Raw genomic sequence first — 18,362 nt, 5'->3', positions numbered from 1 at the left:
TGATCATGTTTCCGTTTAAAATCAAACAATTTCTTAATACTGTAGCTGTGTAAATGATAAAATATGTTAAAAAATGTACAAGAAGGCTTAAAATGTGAAATAAGAATCATAGCTTCTTATTTTATACAATATAACAAGATAAATAAGGTATAAAGTGAAAATCTGGCTGCAACAGAGAAAGAAAAAAATATGTTAAAGTAGTGTTAGACTGTAAAAAAGTGGAAATAACAGCAAATACCTGTAAAATAATCATATTTTAAAACTGAAGATTAATTTTAAAAATGAAATTTGAGCCTTTTTAGCTCAAGATTAAGAGACATGAAGCTAAATTCAACTTACTGACTCACAAAGTAAATTATGTCATTAGTTAAATTTAAGATGAAAAATATGCCAAAAATATAACTGTTAAAGTCCAACCTACAAGATATGAAGTCAATATTTGATATGATTGACTTTTGCTTCATAATTTGTACTTTTTCTCTCATAAACATGATTTAAAATGTAAAATGTGAAATATTAAGAGTAATATTTTAACATTTTTTAACAAGGATTGTGAGCTACTGACTGAAATTGATGCCTAAAGTCAAGATTAGTGGACGTAAAGTGACCATTGTGACTTTTTAAGTCATCATTGTGAGATATGAAGTTCTGTTTACACACTTTCAAAGTAAGTTAATGAGTAAAATTACAACTTTTTGAATCCAAAATATGAAATATCAAAGTTAATACTTTAACTTTAATGCAAGATTTGTTGATACAAAATGACATTTGTGACTTTTTAGGTCAAGATTAGGAGACATGAAGCTCAATTCTTTAAACACTTTAAACTCAACTTTATGAAGCACAAAGTAAAAATTTGCTACTGGGATTAAAATGTGATTTAAAATATAATAATGTCAAAATTTAAGTGCAATATTTTAACTGTAACTCACGATTAGTAGATGTAACGTGAAATTTGTGACTTTTTAGGTCAGGATTAACAGGCATGAAGCTCAAATCATGACTTTGCACTTATAGAAATGTAATATAATTACATTTTTCTTCATATATTTGAGTTTTTTCTCACAAAAGTGATTTATAACTTAAAATGTGAAATTTTAAATGTAATATATTAATTTTAACTGAAGATTAGTAGATATAAAGTGCCATTTGTGACTTTTGAAGTCATTATTATGAAACATGAAGCTCAAATCACAACATGGCACATGTAGAAAGATAATATAATTGAATTTTTCCTCTTTATTTGGACTTTTTCCACTCATAAATTTGAAAAAATGTAAAAATGTGAAATATTAAGTGTAATATTTTAACTTGAACTCAAGATTAGGCAATGTAAAGTGAAATTTGTGACTTTTAAAGTCATTATTACAGAGCATGAAGCTCAAATCATAACTTTACACGTTTGATTTAAAACGTAAAAATGTGAAATATTCAATGTAATATATTAATTTTAAGTCAAGATTAGAAATGTGAGACTTTTAAAGTCATTATTATAGGACATGAAGCTCAAATCATAACTTTGCACTAGTAGAAATATAATATTATTGAGTTTTTCCTCATAATTTGGACATTTTTTCCCCCATAAATGTGATTAAAAAGTTAAAATCTGACCCAGTTTCCTCCCTCTCTGAGCTCCGGTTGCCTCCGTCGGCCGACCCCTCAGGTTGCCGGCCTGTGATTGGCTCAGAGCTCAGTTCCTCCTGAGGAAATCACTCCTTTTATAGTTAACGGAGCGCGCAGCGGCTGTTTTCCGGGTTCACGGTGGCGCGGCATGTAGAGGAGGCGGCCCGCCGGGAGACACCTGGACGCACCGGAGCCGGACGCAGCGCATCGATCCGCACTTATCGATCAGCTATCGGTGAAGGTGAGGAGGGGGAGGGCGCGGAGAGGGCCGGGGGAGGGAACGGGGCCGTTTGCGGGGCCCGGCGGCTCGGTGCTCAGGGTGGATCGGACATGTCAGGTCCTGCCACTGCGCAGGAGAAAAGCTGCGCCTCCGGGCTCGGTTTTAACTCTCCGCAGCAGGAGGCTCGTTCACGAACATCCCGGAGGTTTCCACCGACGGTTCAGCTGCAGCCGAGCACCGAGGGTTTACCGGAGAACCCGCCGTGTGTCGGTGCGTGTCGATCAAACCGCAGATACACCCCGATGATCAGTGTCAACACGCAGCCAGACTCTGACAGTTTCACTAAACACACCTAAAAATGTAAACCCTGATGATTGCTGAGGCAAAACCAAAAAGAACTGAACATAACCTGCATGCACAGAGCTGAGAACATCTTTATAACGTCACACTGACTCCAAAGTTTTACTTTATTTTACATTAAGTTGATGTTTTTCTCAGTTCCTTAAATGCATTCACTACAGACTGCAGTTTGTCAAACTTTGCTGTTCCTGATCCATCAGTGTGTCGCTTATCTTTTATACTTTTAGGTGTTTTATTTGCATTAAACAAAGTCCTCAATTCTGGATCCTAAAATCAAAGACACTGTTGTTTATTCCTGTCTGCAATTCACTAATTTTTACATTTTAAAAGAGGAAAACGTTTTAGTGTACAGTCATGTACACTTAATGTTTACTACAGTGGCAAAGCTATATAAAGATGGTATATTACTAGAAAGAAGTCTCAGGATTTTCCTGTAATTTTGCAGGAAAATCTGTTACAGGAAGTAAAAAGTACACTGTAAATCGTCATAACAACACAGTCAAACTAACGTGTCTTTTTTAGGTTACTTAATGTAAATATAAGAGTTCTGCTAATTTCTTAAACCTAAACTGTCTTTTTTGTGTGTTTTCATACTGTTGAACTTTAAAAACACGAGTACATATAACTTGAGGCATTTCTGTTAATGTTCCTCAAAGATTCAATCAGCCAGCGACAGAAAAAGACGCGGTGTGATGTTTGTTGTTCACATGAAATTAGACGACACACAAAGTGATGATTAACACATTATAATTAAATAATAATCAAACTAACAGCAGCTTATCAGACGGCCCACTTCATTTACGATTTCCTAAAAACCTGAAATGTTCCGTTCGTCCTGATCCATCCCGTCTCCATGTTGGAGATAAATTAGAATTAAAACTCTGAAGTTTGATGCTGCAGGTTTTTAATTAACTCAGAGGAAATATTCCTAAACAACCGGAAGCGACAAACTAAAAGTGCGACTTCCTTTTGGATCCTTAATAACGTGGCACAAACCTGACCTGTCCTGTCTCCATGTTGGTTCTAATGTATGATTTTAAGTAATTAATCAGATTCAGATTAATTCAGATGCAAATACAGTGGTCCCTCGCCTTATCGCGGTTCACTTTTCACGGTCTCACTGTGTCGCAGATTTTTAAATTGCATTTGGTATAGCGGACTTTTTGCTGTATCGCAGGTATTTGCGGCATGGTTATATATTTATTATTGTGGCGAGAAAATTAACGTTGGATAAAAGAAATATTTATAGAAATAAAACATTCCTGTACAGTGTCTGCAGCTGTGACTATAGAAATAGCTATTTAGCTTATTTAACTTTGCTTCTATAAAGTTGGACAAAAGTCCTAAAGACGTTGCTTGGAAACCAGAAGTGACTCCTGTGTGGTGAAGAATAGTAGAATCCACGAATCCTTAAATCAGTTCCAGAAACATTTCAATGACCTTTTGGCTAAAATGTCCCCAATCACAGTGAAAATGTGCAAAAAGCTTCTTAGAACCATGTTTGTGCTCAAGATTGATCACTGAGAAGACTCTATTTTTTAATCAGTGTCAGATCTGAATCTGAATCTGAACTGTCCTGTCTCCATGTTGGTCATAATGTATGATTTTAAGTCATTAATCAAACTACTGCTGTTGTTTTCTCTTTTTGGAGACGCTCGTATGGATCCTGCTGTTGTCTGTCGCTAATAAACTCAAACTAAATATTCCTAAACAACTAGAAACGTCAAAGTATCTGCGATTCTCACCAGTCTGAGGTGAAGAAAAGGACAAAGAGATCATGATCCATCCTGTCTCCATGTCATTGATAATTCATAATTACAAGTAACTGCTGCTGTTTTCTCTTTCTGGCGGTGCTAATGTGGATCCTGCTGCTGTCTGAGGCTGCAGTATAGAATAAACTCAGAGGAAAGACTCTCTGCCAGGTTTTTTTTTGATGAATAACGGTGATTAAATGGTCATAAAGTCTTGCATTAATCACAAATACTGTACTTGTACTTGACTATCCGCTAATGTGACTGGAGGTCTAGCATGACGAGTACATGTTTGATCTTTATTAAGCGATTACAGTGAACCATGTTTGCATCACTAAAGCTGGGCCCTTCCATTATTTAGTGCAGAATGATGTCGCTTTGGACCGGACAGGTTTTCTCTCACAGCCCATAGACGCCATCGCCCAGGAGATGGGTGTAAAAGTTGCCACTCAGGGGATAAACACTTTAACTGAGTGACATGCTGTGTCTGTGAAGTGTGAAAAATAAGTGTGTGTGTGAGAAAACATGCTAGAATTCAGTGGTTTGATGAGGATGTGAATTCAGAAAAGTGCCTCTAAACATGAAGCCATCTACTTTTTAATTCAGAAATGACTATTATTAGTACTTGGAGTGGCTGAAGGTGAAATTTACCATCAGAAAGTTTACGGAAAAGTGTGGATTGAGACATGAAGGCAACAAGCTGAGATAAGTTTAGGTCTGAAGGAGGCTTTGGACTTCAAATAATAACGGCTAAACATTCACTCATATCGTTTAATGACGTTAATCAGAGACAGAAGCAGCCGATCAGCAGACTTCCCAGAATGAATCATTAGAGTTAAAACTCCTCAGAGTCTCCTGTTTGTTTGTAGTTTGACAAACTGCCTTTAATAAACGTTAAATTAAGTCTCATTAAATTAGTGAATTCAGTCGCAGCGCTCGAAGAAGCTCCTTAGAAAACGTAAAACAAGACTAGTTGACTCTACTTAATGTTTTAAGTCGGCTGAACTTGTTTTCTCAGGTTTAGCTTATTTATCTGAGCTTGTTTAGCATTTTTACGTCTCATAAAACGAGTCTGGAGTAATAAATGAAGTGGAGTGAAGCTGATGGGAGCTTTCATCTCTCAGCTGAATTAGCTTTGTGTGATTCTCAGTGCAGAGCTGCCAGTTTTCTAATAAAACACAGAGTGAAAGAGCAGAATCTAAAAATAAGGATCAAAGTGAGAGAAGTGGTTTCAGAGCTGCATTTATTGTTTGATGTGTAAAACTGAGAGCAGGATTTTAGTGCTGCAGCTCAGTGTTTGTTCACTGCAGCATCACTGTGAGCGACTCCATGTTCACTGCATGAATCTGCAGCAGAAAGACAATTCCATACATATCAAGCAGTAATGATGATTAGAATACTCATTTAAGAAGCGCGCTTCAAAATACGAGTGAGAAACTGCAAACAGACAATCATAAAATCATTAGATTTAGTAAGAGACAGGCAACGACACAGTTATCTGCTGAAAAACATTTTTAAAAATACATTAAAGACAGCTTAAAAGAAATGAAACTCAAGTCTATGATAAAAGAAGTCATTAAAATGTGAAAGTCTGTCCTCAAAGCTACCAGAGCAAAGAAGCTGAAACACACCGAGACACAACGATTTAAAGTCCCGAAGTCAAGATTTTTCAGAAATATGGAGGCTCTACATTTGACAGATATTTAACTATTTACATTTTTACAGCCTCTAAAAGCGTTTTCTCTCTGTTGTATCTGAGCTGTAGAAAGACGTTTCACCATGCTGAATGCATCTTCCAACAGCTTCTGTCTCATTTTTATTGCTTTCTGTGGCTTTTTTTTTAATCTCTTTGGGAGAATTTTGTCCCTTTTCCATCGTTTTCATGTCGTCTTGTTGCCATCCAGCGTCTCATTTCTCTTGTGTCATTTTGTCTTCATATACTGTAGATATTTATCTATCTCCATGTTTCCTCTCCAGACTTTTCCTCTCTCCTCTGTTCATCATCAGTACAAAGATGTTTCACCAAGCTGAATGGATCTCCAACAACCTGCTCCTCTGTTTCTGAGCCGTGCTGCATTCGTCTTTTTGTTTTGCCTCGTGTCATTTTCTGTCTCGTTTGTGTCAGTTTGTCTTGCTTTTGCCATTGTGTGTCAGTTTTTGTCTCATTTTTGTCATTATGTGCCTCATTTGGGTCAGTTTGTGTCTATTTTTGTTGTGTTCTGTGGCATTTTGACTCTCATTTGTCAGTTTGTCTTGTTTTTGATGGTTTTGTGTCTCATTTGTGTTGTTTTGTTGTCTTTTCATGTCTCTTTGTGGTGGTTTTGTGTCCACATAGTCCAGATATTTAATTATTTCCAGCCTCTCCAGACGTTTCCTCTCTCCTCTGCTCATCATCAGTAGAAAGATGTTTCTCCATGCTGAATGCATTCTCTGTTTCTCATCCGTGCTGCATTTGTTTATTCATCCAGTTGCTTTTATTTGCCTCTCTGCTCTGCGGAAACACTGCCTGCACTTCAACCTAAAACCACTGAGTCTTTTTTTTTTTTACAGGATCTGGTGCAAACAACTTGCTTTTGAAGATTTTTATAAATGAGGTGTACAGAATAGAATGGTTTTAGTGAAATATCACCTTTTTAAGCTTTGATTTTTCTGAACTTTCCTGATGGAACTGCACGTCTCAGATGAGAAAAGCTGTTGGAAAGCGGAAAAATCGATGGATTCTATCTGTTCAACCAGTCTGTGGTTGATAAATGGATGCATTTCTTGAAAAGATTTAGTGTGTTAGAAGTTAAGCTAGAGGATAGCTTTGAAATGTTTCCAGGATGGTAAAAACATTATTTTGAGTTGCTGCTGAAAACTCAAATCACCGTCAGATTCTTTGTCCTGATTAAATCCAAAAGTTGATCGTTTATTTCACCAGGTGCTGCCACTGAAAAAGTAAAATCTCTCTTTCATCAGCTGAAGATCAAAGTTTTGTCCTTACCAGGGAGGAACAGCTGTGTGTCATCAGCGTAGAAACGAAAGTTCACGATCCACTGGAAAAACGTTCACGTGTCTGAAGCTTTAAATAGACACATCAGAACCAGACTAGCATCCAGGGTTCTTCATTTATGATGCAAAACAATCAGTAACCGATTCATAATAGTGCATTTGTTTAAAGATTGATGACATCTGGGTGACAGCGAACGTAAACAGAGAGCTTCAGTTAAAAACACCTTAATCGAGCAGATTACATCACATCCTGTAGTCTTAGATCAGGGGTGTCAAACTCAGTTCCTGGAGGGCCACTATCCTGCATGTTTTAGATGTTTCCCTGCTCCAACACACCTGATTCAAATGATCAGCTTATCATCAAGCTCAGCAGAAGCCTGATAATGAGCCTGATCATTTGAATCAGCTGTGTTGGAAGAGGGAAACATCTAAAACATGCAGGATAGTGGCCCTCCAGGAACGGATCTTGACACCCCTGTCTTAGATAATTATAATAAACTGTTAAATAAAATGAAACTTAAATGCTTCTAATTGATTCAGCTAAATCTGCTTTACTAATGTGACTGCCAGCTGACCAATGATGATGCAATCATAAATAAAAAATCCAGTTAAGTGGAATGAAATCAGATAAAAAGGATCAGAAAATGCTTTTATACACCCCCTGTCAAAAGTTTTGAGACAGGTTCTAATTTATTTGAATGAGAAAGTGTCTCAAAACTTTTTACAGGGGGTGTATGTGCAGGAGAACGGAATTAATGTTTTTGTGTGAATAAGTGTCAGATAAGTACCTTTACTCGATCACGTTTTAAGATGGTTTGCTTGTTTATTTTCATTTTCTACCGCTTGGTTAAACTTCTGCCACATTTAAGAGGGAAACAAGTAAACAGCTGTTAAAAGAGAAACCAAATGAACGTCTCCATCTGAAGCAGCTTCAACACAGAAACAGTCGATTAATCAGTCAGACCACCAAAAGACAGATTTTTCTAATTAATAATTTATCATTTAGTATGTTCTGACACCAAACAGTTGCTGGTTTAACCAATGTGATCATTTTTCTTTTAGATTTTTGCTAATACTGGAAGAAATATCAGAGAAATTGGGAAGTTTTTTAAACTAACAGAATAATCTGCAGATAAATCTTTAATGAAAGTTGCTGCTTCAAACCGTCTGGATGTAACAGTCCCACAGAAAACCTCTTTGTGCAAACCACATGTTCCTTAAAGCAACTTTACATTTCAGGAGGTCAGTTATTAGTAGAGGAAGATCTTTTTAAACAGCCGCTGAGCTGACAGTAAAATATCTAAAATTGGAACGGTTCATTTCTCAGTTTTAGTCTCTCCAACTGTCTGGACTTTATTAAGAAAACAGAAGAAATGCGGAGCTTTCACACACTTTTCTCTCATTTGTGTCCTAAAAATGTGTGAATATTTTCAGCTAAAAACAGACTTTGAAGGACGTGTTGGTTTAAAGTCACTTTATATGTAAAAAGACTAAATTGTAATTTAATTTCTTACATTTTTCAGCTGCATTTCTGTGTATGAACAGAAAACAACATGTAGACGTCTTTTGCTCGTATTTGGTTGTGTTTCTCTGAGGCTGAGTTGTGCCTCTTTTTGTTTTTGCTTTAGTGTCTTTATAGTTGTTTGTATCCGTTGCCCTGAATGTGTTTTAAGTGATTTTGTTCCTCCTTTCTGTAGTTTTGTTTCACTTTTAATCTCTTTCTGGTCATTTCTCATCAGTTTTTCTTTTGGTTCTTTTGCTTCATTTTGCAGTAATTTTTACATCTAGGAAGCATTTTGTATTCACAAGAGGGGATTTTTGTGTCTGTTTGTGTTTAATTAAGGATTTTTTGTTTTAATTTTGTGTCTTTTTGAGTCAGCTTTTTGCTCTTTCTGGTCATTTTGTGACTCTTTCCATTGATTTTGCATTTACTTGTGTTCATTTTGCATCTATTTTTGAAAACTTTTTTGTGATTGTTTTGTGTCTCTTTGCAGCCACGTTGCATCGAGTCATCCTGTTGTGTGTCTTAAAGGAGATTTTTCTATCTGTTTACATTGAATGAAGTGGTTTGCATAGTGAAGGATGGGCTTTCTCCCTGTCAAAGTAACATTGGTTTTGACTTCTTGGCAGCTCCTTGCTTTAACGAGGAAACCGTGCATGTATAGAAATTCAGTCTGGACCTTAAAACCCACCAGCAGCTTTGAAAGGTATGTTATGATGTTCAAAAAATGGTCAAAAATGATCCCATTTATCAGTCAGAAACAGCATTGTTGTTGTTACAGAATTTTCCCAGTAGATTTCTATTCAGAATTCTGTAACACTCCAAACCCAAAGCATGCTGGTGGGTTTCAAAGCCGTATTTCCTTTCAAACAATTGCCGAAGTGACACCATTTATTAGCCAGACTGTAAAAACAGAAAGGATCATCAGATTTTCAATTGTGTGACATGTTGTTCCATCAGGAAAAGTAAGTAGAATAAGGCTTAAAATTAGGAGATTTCATCATCCATCCATCCATCCATTCTCTATACACCGCTTTCTCCTCACTAGGGTCATGGGGGGTGCTGGAGTCTATCCCAGCTGACTCAGGTGAAGGCAGGGGACACCCTGGACAGGTCACCAGTCTGTCACAGGGCTACATATACAGACACACAATCACACTCACATTCACACCTACGGACAATTTAGAGTAACCAATTAACCTCAGCATGTTTTTGGACTGTGGGAGGAAGCCGGAGTACCCGGAGAAAACCCACGCATGCACAAGGAGAACATGCAAACTCCATGCAGAAAGATCCCAGGCCTAGGTCTGGAATATGAACCGGGGATCTTCTTGCTGCAAGGCCAAAGTGCTAACCACTACGTCACTGTGCAGCCCGAGATTTCATCAGAATCTCTTTATTTTATTTTATATGACTCATATTTTTAAAAAATCACCAAAAATGAACAGTTTGCTTTAACTAGATTCTGTAAAAAACTAATAATTCTGCGCTTCTAGTCCCAGTTGAGACGCCTTGAATGACTCAGCTGTGAACAAGAGTCATGTGACAAAAATTCAGGGAGTTTTCAGATGAACTGCAGGCAGTGTTTTTAGAAAAAACACCATCTTTTTCACCAAATTGAGCAATTAAAAAATGGTACACATGCTGATTCAGGTTTTTTAACTTTTGTAAATTAAATAATGCAAAAAGAATCCACTTTTTTAAAGACATTTCAGACTTCTGTCTCTTTCTTCAAGGTTTTTCTGTTTCCATAGAGGTCTAGGACTTTAGAGTGCAGTGAGGAATAATGTGTGAGGAGCATAAAACACAGAGGACCTGTTTGGAGTTTAGAGGGTTAAAGACAAGAAGTTGGTGAAAATCCACTAAAATGAGAGTTTAGAAAGCCTTAGAGTTGTGAGGATCTGTTTTTAAACGTCTGATTGTGACATTTTGTTATCGTGAGAACGTCTCTGAGCGTTTCATGATGTTTGTTTCACAGTTTTTGCCGCTTTGTGTTCGGCGCTGTGGTGTCGCAGTTTCACTTCAGATCTGTTTTCTGCTCGGCTTCTTACCTGACCTGAGCTCAGTCTGCGTTACTTCCTCTGCTTTAAATTTAGGCCAAACTTTCAGAGACTTCATCACTTCCCCTTTTCGCTGTTTTTAACACGAAGGCGCTGCTTCCAGTTCAGCTCGCAGCCGTCAGTCTGTAGCAACACCGCGTTATTTTAAGCTTTCACTCGTTTGCAGCACAGAGTCACCGTCCTGATGTACGACAAACTCCACTTTCCTCTCATGTACACGACGCTGTGACCAATATATGTGTAAAAGTACAGCAGTTACAGTGTTTTACTACATTGTTTACAGTGTGTGTTACCGCGTTCCAATCTATAATGTGGATTTACAGTCAAATACTTGCAGCTGTCGTCACAACTAAATAAGTATGCACTATAATGGATTAAAGGACTTTGCAGTAGAATATGAGGTTTGCTGTTTTATGCTGCAGCTACACTTTCCAATAATAAACCTTTTCATTGCCTTTCCACTGTCATCAACATGTTTCCTGCTGGGAATTCCATTTTCATCTTTTATAAATACAAACACTGCTGTGAACTGCAGATATATGCACCAAATAACAATCCCAGAAAACAGGAACATTATTCAGGGAACATTAGAGGAACCTCCAGGGAACGTCGCCCACATCAGATTCAGAAACTTTGAGAACAGAACCATGTGTGGTGTGCAGCTCAAAGCTTCAGATTCAGATATTCGATCAAAGTCGCTCTATTCTACACGTCTCGTTTAAAAATCCACCAAAAATGAACGGTTTGCTTTAACCAGACTCTAATTCTGAGATGCTATGAATGATTCAGCAAAATGTCAGGGAGTTTTCAGACGAGCTGCAGGCAGTGTTTACACAAAACACCACAGTTTTATCACACTGAGCAGTTTATTAAAAATGTACACATGCTGATTCTATTTTTCAACTCAAAACAAAATGCTCTGCTTGGTGCTACAAATAAGTTACTTCCGTCTCAGCTCACATGACAAAAGTCAGAGTTTTTTCGGCTTAACTGCAAAACTATAAGTAGTAAAATACCTTAACTGTGGAGAGTTCTCATTTCTTTTCCAGTACTTGTAACCCCTGTGGGAATTTGAAAAAAGGAATTTTTGTCAGCTAATTCAACTTTTTACAAATTGCAGCACCTGAAGCATGTGAGAGGACATTTCTGAGCTCTTCTTCGTGATTATTCTGTTTCCATGGAGGTTCAGGACTTTGCATTGCAGTGAAAAATGAGCCCGCACAGAGGAAAATGTGACTGGATCAAACAAAAACCACCCATAAACTATACAACGCTAACACTGTCTGAACTGTGTGTGCAGCATGGGGAACCTGATCAAGGTGTTGACCAGAGACATCGACAACAACGGAGGAAACTTCTTCCTGGACTTTGAGAGTAAGACTCATGGACAGACAGAATCTGTGTGTTTAACGACACCGGCTGGTTCTAACCTTTGCTCTTGTGTTTTTTCAGACGCTCAGCCCTCCCAGTCGGAGACGGAGGTGTGGGAGAAGGTGAACCAGGTGCTGACGGAGGCTCGGGTCATCCTGGACGACCTGCAGGCCTACAGAGGAGCTGGAGAGGAGATCCGACAGGTAACAGGATGGACTATACACAGAGGTGGAGTCATTCATGTCACTCCATCTCATGATTACAAGATAACGTACAACAGACCGATGGTACCACAGTTGGCGGCAGTTTGGGCGTCTTCTTTTCTTTTCTTCGTGACACTGATTGGCGGGATTGTTAGATCTCAGGTTTCCAGATGTGAGATTCTCTGTCAGGTGAAAGAGACACAAATTCCAATCTTATAATGACATTCTAATTTGGCAGTTAAAGGGGAACTTCGTTTGTTCGAAAGCAAATCTCGTTCCGAAATCACGCAATAGCTCGCGAAATCACACAATAGCTTGCGGCAAAACCCCGGTGCTGGCGCGAGCTATCGCGCAATTTCGGAACGAGATTTGCTTTCTAGCGTCCTGAGATTTGGATACAGACCACAACAAAAGCGATCGGCAGGTAATGTGGAGGTTTTCGTTCACTTCTCATCTCTAGTATGTTGTGGGACACTCGTTGAGACTATCTGAGCCGGTCAGTGTGGGGAAAAAAGCACGTTAGGGCGGATTTTGACGCGGGGGGCCAGCTGCCCCATACTTTTCGCTAGCCGAGCTGCTAGCTGAGCTGCTAAGCTGCCTGCCTGGCTAAATACTGGAGCTATGTCGAAAATTCATTTGTCCATCACTCACATGTATGAAATGACATATGAAAACAGACCCTAGGTTGAAAAAAAACCGAACTTCCCCTTTAAGAGAAAAATACATGAAACTTAATTCACAGCACTGAGCGACCTACTCGCCACATTTTATTCATGTAGAACCGGGTTAGACAGTTTAAATAAACCATTAATGCTGACTGAAACCCACTTTCTAATGTGTGTAGCCTTCATTCTTCATTGTTTGTGAAGATGCAAAAAAGAGCTTTCCCTGCTTCCCCCCCATTCAGACCACATTAAACCAGGTACAGATCAAAACCACTGTATTTATATATGAAACTGAAATCTTGCTGGGTCCAACCTAACACGTTCTCTTTGAGTTTTACAGTTCACTTTCACCAGGAGCTGCTATTAAAAACTGAAATGGTGAACTGCATAGAATGATGAAGAAGAAAAACTGACTCTGGCAGTGTGGAATCACAGATTTACCTAAAAAAAATAAGACGAGTCTGAAGGTGAAGCCTAAAACCTGCATTCTTTCTAGCAGCCAGCAGGGGAGGACTCTGGACGTATAGACGTCTTTGAGAAAATGAGCTTACTTCTTACATGATTTATTCCCTCATTAGATATTTTTCTGACAAATTATTGGACTCAATCTGTAGTTTCAGGTCTTCTTCAATACAGCATGGTGTTCATTTTGTAAATTCTGGTTCCTTTTGGAAGATAATGGATGATAAAGTTAGAATATGTGTTAGCACAGTGTCCTCAAGTTTGATCCAACAGTTCATTATTTATGGTTTCATAAAATGAAGAATCAGAACCAAAACTTGCCACTGATGGAGCTGATGAATGACATCATGGTTTCTACATCCAGTCTATGAGTATAATCTGTACATTTGAAATTATGGGGTGAAGTCAACAGGACGATTCTGGCAAAAAAAAAAATATCAGAAAATCTCATGTTTCTTTAAATTTCATTTGATCTCTGCTGTTTTCTTTATGTCGTCTTCAGGCTTTCGCTGTTAAACGGCGTCTGATCAGTTCAGTTTTTTCTCTGTGTTTGTGTTTTCAGGCGATCCAGAGTCCTGGAGTGGAGGGTGTTCAGGAGAAGGCCTGGTCAGCTGTGGTTCCTCTGGTTGCTAAACTCAAAACCTTCTACGAGTTCTCCCAGAAGCTCGGTAGGACATCCACCCATCCATACATCCATCCATCCGTCCGTCCATCCATACATCCATCCATCCGTACATCCATCCATCCATCCATCCATCCATCCATCCATCCATCCATCCATCCATCCATCCATCCATCCGTCCGTCCATCCATGCATCCGTCTATCTATCCGTCCGTCCATCTGTACATCCATCCATCCGTACATCCATCCATCCATCCATCCATCCGTCCGTCCGTCCATCCATGCATCCGTCTATCTATCCGTCCGTCCATCCGTACATCCATCCATCCGTACATCTATCCATCCATTCAAAAATACAAATGTGCATTGATCAGCCACCATTAAATCCACCGGCTTAATATTCTCCAAGTCGCCTTCTTGCCCTCTGATCAGTTTAGTGTGGATTCTATGAACCTGTGAAGGTTATCTGTGGTTTAAGACACCACGATGTTACCAGCAGATGCCTTGAGTCCTGGAAGTTGTGAGTTGTGGTCTCCATGGATCCTATGTTTTTTGCAGAATATCTCATAGATACCTAACCCTCTTAAGATCTGGGGAATTTAAAGGTCGAGTCAACGCCTTGAACAATTTCCTCAAGTTCCTCAAACCATTCCTGAACAGTGTTTGCCGTGTTGCTAGGAGCATTATCCTGCTGAAAGATGCCACCAGGGAGTGCTGCTGCCATGAAGGGTGGATTTGGTTTAGGAAGGTGTTCTTTAACGTAGCTGCAGACCACATCCTTCCATCCATCACCGCTAATCATTCTCGTACATATGAGCCAGTAGAGGCCTCCTCTACATTCTAGTAGGATCACTGGGCTGTTGTCACCTCATTTGGTGATAGCAGAATTCAATTCAATTAGATTTTATTTATATAGCACCAATTATAGTTCAAATTGTTTACAGAACCCGTATGCCTGAACCCCCAGAGCAGCCCTAAGGCGACAGTGGCAAGAAAAGCATCCTTTTAACAGGGAAGAAGCCTCGGTACTATCAGGTCTTTAAGATATGATGGAGGTTGGTCGTTAAGAGCTTTATATGTCAGAAGAATGAGTTTGAATTTTATTCTAGATTATGCAGGAAGCCAATGAAGAGAAACCAGTAGAGGAGAAATATGATCTCTCTTGCTAACTCCCGTCAGTACTCTGGTTGCAGTGTTTTGGATCAGCTGTAGATGTTGTAGAGAACTATTGGGACATCCTGCTGACCTGTGATTATGCGTCTACAAAGAGGAACAGATGTCTGTATTGGGAGGTTGAAGGGGCAGATGGAGGGTGTGTCAGTTGAACTTCAGGACATTTAGTCTCATTTGTTTTTTTGGTTTCACTCGCTGTTTTTACTCTGTGCTCATTTCGATCAAAGTTTTGGCTCCAAAACGACTGAGATAGTTCAGACGAGGATCTAGTTTTGGGTTTAGATACAACCTGTTGTTTACCACATGTTACTCAACAAGAGATTTTACACACAGTAGCATCATTGGGGCTATTTTTTGTTTGGGGTTGGAGGAGGTCCCATGAAAGCATGATTAAAGGTTTCCCAGCAGAATATTGTTCAGAGAATCTTCCTGCTGCCACTTATCCCCAAATAACACAACTGGCCATCCACACGATGGAGAAGAAAACACGATTCATCGGACCAAGATACCTTCTTCTGTTCATTAATAGTCCAGTTGTGAAGCTCATTTGTTTATTGTAGGAGCTTTTTTTTCTGTACACACGTGGACAAAATTGTTGGTACCCCTCAGTTAAAGAAGGAAAAACCCACAATTCTCACTGAAATCACTTGAAACTCACAAAAGTAACAATAAATAAAAATTTATTGAAAATTAAATAATCAAAAACAGCCATTACTTTTGAATTGTTGATTAACATAATTATTTAAAAAAAACAAACTAATGAAACAGGCCTGGACAAAAATGATGGTACCTCTATAAAAGATTGAAAACTATTTGACCAGAGTGACATGATTAACTCAGGTGTGTCATTTAATTGACATCACAGGTGTTTCCAAACTCATAATCAGTCAGTCTGCCTATTTAAAGGGAGACAAGTAGTCACCCTGCTGTTTGGTGAAAAGGTGTGTACCACACTGAACATGGACAACAGAAAGCGAAGGATAGAATTGTCCCAGGACATCCGAAAAAAAATGATAGACAAACATCTTAAAGGTAAAGGCTATAAGACCATCTCTAAACAGCTTGAAGTTCCTGTGACAACAGTGGCTCATATTATTCAGAAGTTCAAGACCCACGGGACAGTAGCCAACCTCCCTGGACGTGGCCGCAAGAGGAAAATTGATGACAAATTGAAGAGACGGATCGTTGGAATTGTATCCAAAGAGCCCAGAGCAACCTCCAAAGAAATTAAAGGTGAACTCCAAGGCCAAGGTACATCAGTGTCAGATCGCACCATTCGTCGTTGTTTGAGCCAAAGTGGACTCATGGGAGACGACCAAGGAGGACACCACTGCTGAAAAAAAGTCATAAAAAAGCCAGACTGGAATTTGCAAAAATGCATGTTGACAAGCCACAAAGCTTCTGGGAGAATGTCCTTTGGACAGATGAGACCAAACTGGAGCTTTTTGGTAAGGCACATCAACTCTATGTTCATAGACTCAAAAACCAAGCATGCGAAGAAAAGAACACTGTCCCTACGGTGAAACATGGAGGAGGCTCAGTAATGTTTTGGGGCTGCTTTGCTGCATCTGGCACAGGGTGTCTTGAAAGTGTGCAAGGTATGATGAAATCTGAAGACTATCAAGGCATTCTGGAGAGAAATGTGCTGCCTAGTGTCAGAAAGCTTGGTCTCAGTCGCAGGTCATGGGTCTTCCAACAGGACAACGATCCAAAACACACAGCCAAAAACACCCAAGAATGGCTGAGAGAAAAGCGTTGGACTATTCTAAAGTGGCCTTCTATGAGCCCAGATCTGAATCCCATTGAACATATGTGGAAGGAGCTGAAACATGCCATTTGGAGAAGACACCCATCAAACCTGAGACAACTGGAGCTGTTTGCTCATGAGGAGTGGGCCAAAATACCTGTTGACAGCTGCAGAACGCTCATTGACAAATACAGAAATCGTTTAATTGCAGTGATTGCCTCAAAAGGTTGTGCAACAAAATATTAAGTTATGGGTACCATCATTTTTGTCCAGCCCTATTTCATTAGTTTGTTTTTTAAAATAATTATGTTAATCAACAATTCAAAAGTGATGGCTGATTTTGATTATTTAATTTTCAATAAATTTTTATTTATTGTTACTTTTGTGATTTTCAAGTGATTTCAGTGAGAATTGTGGGTTTTTCCTTCTTTAACTGAGGGGTACCAACAATTTTGTCCACGTGTGTATGTTTAAGAACTTCAGCAGTTTGTGCTTCAGTAGCTCTTCAAATCATCCAACCTTGAATCCCCATGACTGTCTCTCTGAGCCTTGGGTGTCCACGGCCCTGTCTGTGGTTCACCGGTTGTTCTTTCTCCTTCTGGTGGTTTCTAATTTCTGCATACCAGGAACACCCCACCACAGCTGCTGTTTTAGGGTGCTTCTGACCCCCCAGCCCGATCTCACGAGGGTTCGTGAAACTGTCACGTAAATTTTTGTTTCGGTTTCGTGCGCACCAACACGATTTCATCATGTTTTTCGTGCCGCTCACCACGAAATGCGCACCAATGTATTTTTAACGACGGACTTTTCGTGCCACTCAGAACGTATTTCAAACGAATGTGTATATTATATTTTTAATGTAAAACCGTGGCGAATCCAACGCTATATTTTGCATGACATCGTCCCTAATCATAACCATAACCTAACCATAACCATAACCCGGTGGTACACTTACCAATTTGCATAGGAATTTAAAGAATGTCCGGCCGCAAACGCGATCACACAAACAGTATACGCCGATGGACAGCTGAGATCGCCATGAGTCCGCCGGTATAAACCACTTTCAGATGTGATTACTACAGCGGGTTTCGTTGTGAGCAACACGAAAAACATTTCGTGGTGAGCGGCACGAAAAACATGACGAAATCGTGTTGGTGCGCACGTAAACCGAAACAAAAATTTACGTGACAGTTTCACGAATCCCCGTGAGACCGGGTTGGACCCCCTCATCTACCCTCACAGTTTGTAAAAGTCTCTTAGATCTTCTCACTGCACATTTTTCTTGCTTCATCTTCAAGAACCGACTTGTTCATCTGCTACCTAATATGTTCCACCCACCGATTGGAGCCATTCTAGCAGATCATTCATCTCTTCACCTGTCAGTGGTTTTAAAGGTTGGGTTGATCGGTGTACAGCACAGTCAGTTTCATCCAGTGGCTCCTAAACATCAGGGCACTCTAAAGGCTCACCTTTCCACAAATGTATTTTTACTTGAGTTGAATGTATCTGAGATGTTTAGAGAGGAAATAACAGTCATGTTGAAACTATTGATGTTGTCTTTCCTACTGTCTAATGGGGCATCTGTTATTCTGAGAACAGACCATAATATATAG

General features: G+C 39.3%; 1 protein-coding gene across 1 annotated transcript in view; it reads left to right on the top strand.

Moving 5' to 3' along the window:
* Positions 1-1,689: 1,689 nt before the first annotated feature.
* LOC110968722 (CYFIP-related Rac1 interactor B-like) overlaps positions 1,690-18,362 on the top strand; it is a 28,175-nt gene continuing 11,502 nt past the window's right edge. Inside the window, exons 1-4 of the mRNA XM_022218677.2 lie at positions 1,690-1,864; positions 11,807-11,880; positions 11,959-12,080; positions 13,770-13,875. Of these exons, the coding sequence (XP_022074369.2) occupies positions 11,808-11,880; positions 11,959-12,080; positions 13,770-13,875 (301 nt within the window). The 5' untranslated portion in view covers positions 1,690-1,864; position 11,807. The remainder of the gene's footprint in view (positions 1,865-11,806; positions 11,881-11,958; positions 12,081-13,769; positions 13,876-18,362) is intronic.

Source organism: Acanthochromis polyacanthus, chromosome 9 (assembly GCF_021347895.1).
Source record: "Acanthochromis polyacanthus isolate Apoly-LR-REF ecotype Palm Island chromosome 9, KAUST_Apoly_ChrSc, whole genome shotgun sequence".
Lineage (NCBI taxonomy): Eukaryota > Metazoa > Chordata > Actinopteri > Pomacentridae > Acanthochromis > Acanthochromis polyacanthus.
Note: the sequence above shows the minus strand (reverse complement) of the source record. Positions and strands in the feature narration are given on the sequence as shown.